This window comes from Amia ocellicauda, chromosome 20, assembly GCF_036373705.1.
Source record: "Amia ocellicauda isolate fAmiCal2 chromosome 20, fAmiCal2.hap1, whole genome shotgun sequence".
Classification (NCBI taxonomy): domain Eukaryota; kingdom Metazoa; phylum Chordata; class Actinopteri; order Amiiformes; family Amiidae; genus Amia; species Amia ocellicauda.
In genome coordinates, this window is record NC_089869.1 from 14,478,249 (window position 1) to 14,486,960 (window position 8,712).

General features: G+C 40.3%; 1 protein-coding gene across 1 annotated transcript in view; it reads left to right on the forward strand.

Moving 5' to 3' along the window:
- LOC136715576 (zinc finger matrin-type protein 4) overlaps positions 1-8,495 on the forward strand; it is a 49,581-nt gene extending 41,086 nt beyond the window's left edge. The window contains exon 8 of the mRNA XM_066692833.1: positions 6,128-8,495. Coding sequence (XP_066548930.1) covers positions 6,128-6,149 — 22 coding nt within the window. The 3' untranslated portion in view covers positions 6,150-8,495. The remainder of the gene's footprint in view (positions 1-6,127) is intronic.
- Positions 8,496-8,712: the final 217 nt, after the last annotated feature.

Genomic DNA, 8,712 nt, shown 5'->3' on the forward strand with positions numbered 1-8,712 from the left:
CTCCCATCCTGCCTCACAGTCAATTGTGGGCTTTCAGGACCTAGGGTGGGAGCTACAACTTCGTCAACACAAAGGAAGATGACACGCACTCTGGTCTGACCTGGGAGCGAGGGCCAGTCCGGGTTAGATTGACACAACACATTAGTGGCGCTTGGTTCCCAGTGTCCAGCACTGCCCTCCGGTCCCCCAGCTCTTGGACCAGCTTAGCAGCATAACCTTGTACTTCGGAGAGGTTGTGCAGCCTCCCGGTGCCTCAGGTGTAACCCCTGGGCCCGTCTGTGCTGTGGCTCAAGCCTTATGTCTCACAGAAAGCCAATTCTGCCAGCTGCTCTGTTATCTCTAAACACTGAGTCACCCTGCTTCCCCCTCTCTTAGCAATAACCGCTACGCCACCACGACGAAACCGATGTGCTCGGAATGTATTCTAAAATTCTAAATCAGTGGTTTTATGCTCCCAAGTCTAACGTCAGATCAAAATACATCCAAGATTATTCGTGTAATGATGTGCTTTCGAGCTGATGACTTCTTTTATCTCCAGACCGGAAAGGAGAGATGGCACATTGCAGTCAGGGATGGATATCTCAGAAATTAAAATTGAGCAGTTTTCTTTCCTTGGCTAGTAGTTGATCATTCCACAGATCTGGTTTCCCTCTGACCTCTGTTCTTTCGTGTGCACGGAGACGGTTTTATTGCACAGAATGACGCAGGGAGGCGGCTCCCGAATGGAACAGGAAGTGAAGGCGGGCAATGTGATGGAGCTACGAGTGGAGGACCTCATTGGTAATTGCGTAGACGTAGGCTGAGGAATGAAGGAACTTGAGTTTAAGGGCCTTGGTCATTCATAGTTGAAGGCTGATACAATTGGATAGCTGATCATGGTGCGCTGAAGTGTTTGCCATAAAAATAGATTAAAACGGAACAGCAGAGTAGTGGAGATTTGTTAGTGACCGATTAAGATATTTGTACCCACAGACGGAGAGACACAAAGGGCTGTTGTTAGAATACACCAACCGCCACAGAACTGGATGACAGCACCATGCACGATGGGTCGAACGGCCTCCTCTCATTTGTAAACGTTCTTTCTTATGGGGCTGGGAGTGGAGCTTCCTCTCGGTCTGGGCGGTAGAGGGATTGCACTGTAATAGTTACGAAAAAGCAACTATTGATTAAATAAAAGTGGTGTAATCCAAGCACTCACAGCAGCAGTGTTTATATCTGCTTGCTCCAGTATTGATCCCACAGGTCTGCCTGGAACAAGTTAGGAGGTTCCAGCTCATTGCCTTAGCCCTGCCCAAATCATCACTTGAGAGAAAACACTGTAACCCTCGGGGGGGCAGTTCAGTATTGCAGGGAAGCCTTCTGGAAGAGAGAGAGACTTGTTTCTAATGCCAGTTTTAACCTGGGCATTTCCCTCTTAAATATTGATAAAATACTCTCAAAATCTGTGTGGCTAATTTGTTCAGTGTTTGAAATGCAGAACATAATCCTCTTCTCTGTACTATATTAGGGATGAGCAGGGGGACAAATCCAAACTTCCACTGTTTTAGATACTGCGAAACAACATTATTACCGTGCCTTTGGTTATTTTATTTCCTCGTCAGAAATCATCGAGTTCAAAGCATCTTTACAAATCTTCTGACTGTACCCTGAACAAAATAGCTATTAAATATGGAAATTCACCTTTCAAAAGATAAATATGGAAAAGATTTCCTGAAAGCAGTGAAAGTCTGTATTCGTGGGAGAGGTACAAGTCTGGTGGAATTCACATTTTGATGAGCCGTAATGACAGTCTCAAGGCTGGCTTTACAGATAATTGTGCTAACTGTGGGTGAGCTGGTGTTCCCAGTCTGACAGTCACAAGAACGCAGGATGGATGTTTAGCCCTGAAACAAGGGCCCTGCCGATAGTCAGTTGAGTTGCTCTCTGCTTTAGACTTTTATAAAGGAATTTGACTGTAAAAGCACCATTTTCTTTAATAGCCAATGTCAATCCTGTATGCAGTTCTAAAAAAAAAGTACATTTTTGTTCTCGTAGGTCACTGTGCAAAATCCACTGGGAGATTTCTTTAATTTACAGAGCAGCAGACCCACATTTTAATAATTGCATCCCTTACTTATCACAACATCTTTACTCCAGGGTGCGATTTGCATAAAGCTAAAATAAATAAGAGGGGGAAGAGCCTTTCAGGTTGCCTTTTACTGAGACATCAGCTCCCAGTGTGCTTGTGCTTAGATGACAGGACTTTATTTCACATGTGTTCATTCTTTCCATAAGGGCAACCAGGAAAGGTACTTCTCACTTTATTGGTATTTGAGTAAATATATCACAGGGATAAAGCACAAGTCATAATGAATTGGGTTTTAAACTATAGGGAAACAGTTCCTCCAGTTAATTTGATTGTTTTTCTTGGCTGCTGTTCAGTTCCTTAATTATTTAATCGGGCCACATAAATATCTATTAAGCAGTTAGAGCCTTAACAAATTAGTTGTTTGCAAAGGAATGAAGTGGAGTTTCATATTTCCCCAATCTAAGCAGATCCAGTGATCTCTGTTGGTTTCTAGGCCTGTCCCTGGATTGAACTAGATTAGCTAGAGAATTCAAATGCCTTACATACTTTTTATATTTAACTCACGCAGTTAGAGTAGCTGATCTGTTGTTGAGCATATGCAAACATGCAAGGCTTTCAAAATGCGGACAGGAGCTCTCTCCCTTCCTTATTAATTGACAGCAATTGTCTTCTCTCTCGTTTTTGAGTTATAGCACGTCCCTTGTCCTCTCCCATTGCTGGGAGCTATTGCATTATATTAATTTGTTTTCAGACCCACCCGTCTGTTAACAGGCTTTCTGGGGGGGATGATTACAGAGCATCACAGCAAACACAATTCTGACTACAGCCCGTGGGCTCTACCACACAGTCCAAGGTTACTTCTCGTTGCAGCATGCAGCACAGCTGGCGGTGAAGCCCTCCCTGTACTGGAGATGGGAATAGACATGAGGACTTGTTTATTTGTGTTCTTGTGCTGCCCAACACTGCCCCCAGTCCATGGTCTGCATCTTCCACGGTGGGAGGCGCAGTGACTGCGGTCTTCTCTAGTTTTTCATAAGGAGCTGCCAGCACAACAGGAAGCCTAGAGTCTGATCACGTACTCTTTTCACTTTGACAATGCCAGCCTTCAGGAGGACAATTAAGAGACCTTTACCAACTGCCTCAGGATTGCTTTTGCAGTGGACGTTTGACAATATTTATCAATATATAAGGAATTAAAAAAGGAGGTAAAAAGAAAGACTCTCTCCTCCATTTCGTTCAGATGAACTGCATGAAAATCCATCCAACTCAATCGCAGCTTGCATGCATTTGATTGGGAACACAGGGTCAGCACCTCCAGCACGCGTGCATTTGCACTCCGGTTCCATTTTGGAATGACTCGCGCACTCCTTCACCTGGAATGGAGATATTAGCATGGTTGCCGTGGTGACCAGGACTCTGCGCTGAAAGGGCAGACAGCAATCTCTCCCCCGAGCACAGCCTGACAGCCGGGCGCAGCGCACAATGGGGGCTCCCGTCTGTTATGGTGCAGGCTGAAAAGATAATCATTGTTTTGGATGTTGGACATTTATTCATATTTTTACTCATTAGGCTGGAATGCATTCTTAATGCCGGAGAAAACTCAGTGGAAACACATCCGTTACTCTGTAATAGTGAATAATACCACAGCCCTTTCAGGAAAACATTTTAATTAGGTAAACACCATATATTGGTAATTTGCGAAACTGCACATTCATTAGCAGGCTTTTGACACTGAACTTTGAGGGTCTGGATTACCAATGCAATCAGAAAGGCTTCATTATCCATACATACTGCAGTCATTTTTAAAATAAAATGATGGGAGGGAAACCATGATTTGAAGAAGCAGAAAATGTGAAATCGGTAAAACTGAAATCAACAACTATTTGTGCATCATTAAGAAAAGAAGAGTGCCTTAATTAAAACAAACAAAACATTGTATGTGTAGAATCCATAATCCACCCCACCTCACCCCCAACCCAACTGCTTGCTCCTCAATAAAGGTTAATTGAATTAGGTCCTAAAAATAGCAAACATGATTGTCTTCTTCAGCCTTATGCAGCACTTGCCCATTTTTGACTAAACAGCAATCTCTGGGAGTCAGGCCTCCTTATGGAGCTCATTAATTATCAGTTCTAAATGGTGGGAAAAAAACATGTATGCATGCCAAGCTAAGACTCTGATAAGCAGAAGTCATGGAGAGGGGTCAAGGTGCCTTCTGGAGAGGAGTCTATTAAAATTGACATTTCTGCTGGATGGATGGAACTCAAGGACATGCATTATTACCCATCAGCCTGACCAAGCAGGTAGCAGCTAGACAGCCTATGAATTGGACTTGATAAAACCTGTTCAGATGGTAACACCAGCCGAGTTCTGTAGAGTTTAACAAGCACTGGTTCGTCTTTAAGGCACACTTGTCCTTGCCAATTCTTCAAGCCTGAGCTGAATGTCCCAGGCCACTTTGTCTGGTACCATTAGATGGTGCCAAGTTTCCCTGGCAAGGATTTTCTGCTGTGAGGAAACACGTTTGTCAGTGCATTTCTTTCTTTCACCTCTAGTGAAAGCTGTGAAAGTGCTATAAAGAAGGCAGAGCTCCAATAAAGAGGTAAATACAGTAAAAAATACAGTTACCAAGGGTTCAGGAAGACCTTTTTGTTTCTGGCTTTTCAAATGTCTCTCTTCGCTCACAGAGAGATTTTTACCGTGTCGTTCGGAAGGTTTTCTGAAAAAAAACGTCAAAATTGGAGTGTGTGGGTGTATATTTGGAGGTTTGATGCTTGTATGATGTATCCATGGGCTGCTTGAGAGCTGAGGTTTAGATTCAGAACAACTGGGAGTGCTGCTTTTAGCTTAAATATTGGAGAACCAGTGTGTCTCTTGTATGACGCTGCCAGAGACAGTGCCACTTAAGAATAATGTTTTTTCTCCGTTAACATGATGATATGGGGTGACAGTGCGGCAGAGCTGGGAATAGAATGTTTTATGAGTGATTATTGAGATGCAGCATGACAGTCCTGGAAGACGAGACTGGGCTTCTTAAATGCACATTTCTGAAATGCAGGGTGACAGTGCTGGGTTGCTGAGATTGAAGCGTTCCACTACATTTCTCTCAAATAAAATTCAATTCAATAGAAGTGACCCTGAGCCATGTCCTGGCAGTTTCTGTATATTCCCTCCCACTGCCCGTGCAACCAATCCAGTCATGCCATCTCCCAGCAATCTCTAACTGTGATTTGTGTCCGTTGCTCCCGTTATCAATGAAATAACAAATCCTCCAAAACTGCAGGACAGCCGTTTGTTTTCTTGTCAGGGACCATCGAACGCCCCAGTCCCCTCTGGTTTGGCTTGTCAGCCTGGTAGGCAGCAAATTGAGATGGAGGGTGATGCAGACAAAGCAGGACTGATTGAGGGCAGTATTGAGCAGCACACGCGCCACACTTGGTACATTTCTTATAGAAAATGACTCTGAAGGAGCACTCAGCTACCAAATAGAGCTGCTAATCAGCGTTAAATTCCTATTTCACCTGCATCAGATCTACTCTTGATTTTGATTTCAAATTATGTCTTTATCTAGGGATAGATTCAATGAATAGATGAGGATTGTTTCTCGGTATTAAATAACATCGGTAGGATTGCTAAAGAATGCACTCCCATTATTTTGTTCGGAGAGGAAAAAATAAAACCTTAAATAAGCCAAAAATTACAAATAAGTTGCTCTGTTGTATATAACTCAGAAAATGCTATTTCCAATGAACAGCGTCACCTTTTTTATATATTCAGAATTTCAATTATTTTGGATCCCACAATATCAATATCTACAACATCTGGAAAATGTATTGTGCAGAAAATTGGTCTTAATTCTCAACCCTATTAGCCATTTCAATTTATCTTTTTGAATCCTGCTGGGTCTGTAGCTAGTCATTACCAGTTCATACTAAGTAACTACATTTTCTGTCAAATGGAAGAAAACTGTTTAAATATCACAGACCTCAAGGTGGTGGTTTTAGATGTGTCTAGACTGTGTTTTAATTGGGACTTGACTGACTGTTTATTTCGTTGCAGCTTGAAGCAGCATCAACAGTGAAAGCAGTGCATTACGAGCAGACGATCCTGGAAGCAGTGACCTCAGGCAAGACGTTAGGGAACACACTAGGGAGAAAAGACTTCTGTCCTCGATGGGAAAATTGCATCTGTGTTCATGGACAATTCCTCGCTTAGTCTTTCCGAAGGAACGGAGGAGGAGACTTGAGGAGGTGCCGGCGTCTTTGGACTTTGGATTTGTGTGTGATATCTGTATTTAAAACCAACTGAAAACTAATATTTTCTTTCAAAGAGCTACAAAAGCCTACTCGACATGTACTACTCTCTGATGTCAAACTCAACTTGCTGGTGGTTGTGTTACCAAACTGAATAATATTAATATTACTAATCAAAAACTACAACAGCAATAAATGGCACCCCAGCGTTGCAGGCCAAATAATTGTGTGAGTATTGTTTTCTCAGCTGACACTTTATTCTGTAGTGGCGAGCCTGCACTGTCTATACGCTTTCCTCACTGCAGTTTTAGTCATACAGTATGTTCATGAAGGCACACTTATGGAAATGTGGACTGGTTAAGTTTTGGTTGATACCGTGTAATATGGAATTCTTAATTATGTTTTAATATTGCCCTGAGCCCGTGATTTCAATGTGGAAAACCATAATTATCCTGTTGGCCCTTCTTATACTCTTAATTGAGTCCTTCAAATTTACCTCGTTCCAATCCTTAAGATTCTTTCAAAGTATTTCCAATATATCTTGGGGCTAGAGAGACATAACCTTGTGATATAGTAACAGCACAAGATATTTAAAACAACAAGGCTGGTTTAATGTCTCCAAATAGAAGGAGACCAATCAAGCGGTTTTGAACAAACTTCATTATGAGCAGTAAAGACAATGGATCCTAATATTGAGATCAAAGCTGGTTTATGTTTTGTAATATAACATGTCATACACATTATATATAAAACAAATCAAACCAATTCCAGTAGCTTAGAATTGAAACAATGACACAACTTTGTCTAAATCACAAAGCTTCCAGACATATCAATCTAAATATCAATCCAGATCTAATTCTATTCCAACAAACTGAACTCCAAATTCAAAGGACACTACTGTAATATTCTGTAACAGCATTTTAAAAGATATCTCAACTATTAAGGCTTTCAGGTATTTAGTCAAATTGGACAATTACATCAACTGGTGAATCTTTTTTCTGGATTGTGTTGTTTCCTTTGTGTATTTTGAAGCGTTAACGACTACATTTTGATGACACAGATTTGTGGAAAATGTTAAAATGACCAAAAGGGAAACGAGATTGCATTTAACAGTGTTCTTTATCCTGACATTTTTCTGTTTGTTTTACAAATGAACTCCAAACTATTTAAAAAATATATATATTTTTTGTTTTGTTTTTATTTTAATCATCTACATTATGTGGACGATACCATTTTTCAGATTGAATGATCTTTCTGTTTCAGAACTGCAGTACAGCTTTTGTAAGCATTCATTTAATTCAATAGTCACATCATTACTTTTAAAGTAATTGAATTAGTCCATTGATTGAGAATGTTAAACTAAATGAAATATGGAGAGAGAGGGAGCCTTGTGTTTTAACATTATAACATGCATTTCAATTGACATTTTCCTTATTGTAATACGAGCCTCTCAGTAGAGTGTTGTTTTTCATTTCTATATTAGGATAAGAAAGGTTTACCTCTAAGGTAAAAAATGTTTCACTGCATTGTATACGTCGAAAGGATACAATATTCAATATTGGAGGATGTGTCAGAACTGATGAACTGTGCTGAATCTCATCCTTCCCTTTCATCTTCCTTCACTTTGTTGAAATGAAATCAGATTGTAGTGAAGGTAATATATACATATTTATTCCTCACTCTGCTTCAATCTTTGTTGAAAGTAAAAACTACCTATACCTGCTATATATATGTACACGACCTCATTCTTTAAATCCATTGTTTCCACCCAAAACAACCCAAACTGAAAAGAGGTAATTGCTCTGTCAACAAAATGTCTTGGAGGAAACATGACTGCTTATGACTGACTCAAACTCTCAAGGAAAGCAACAACAACAAAAATATAGCACCTTTGTATTGATCTAAACAACTGCTCATGGACTGGCATATTGGTAATCATACACTCTTATTGGTCAAACAAGGGTATTTTTGATAATTTGTCTATCTAACTATATGTATATACATATATATAGAAGGATTTATTAAGTTGGAAATGTGTGTTCAAATGCTGTGAGTGTTTTTAATAGCAACTACTGTGAATCTGACTGAAAATGGTTTGGATGTTATTATAAGGATTGTACTGTGCACATTTGTAAATATACTTGACAATATATTTTTTTCTCTTTGAAACTTCATCTGTGTCTCCAGACATTTTGTCATTCTGCAGAACCTCTATTTTATATTTAAATCTCCTTGATCTGGGATCAGCAAATGCCAGCAAAGTGATTTGACTTGTAAAGTCTGTCAGATTGCTTGGAAATGCAGTGACTCCTTCATGCTTGCACATGATACAAATAAGAAAGGACAGTTACACTCATTTTAACAGTTGTGTGGAATTAAAAACAGACTGTT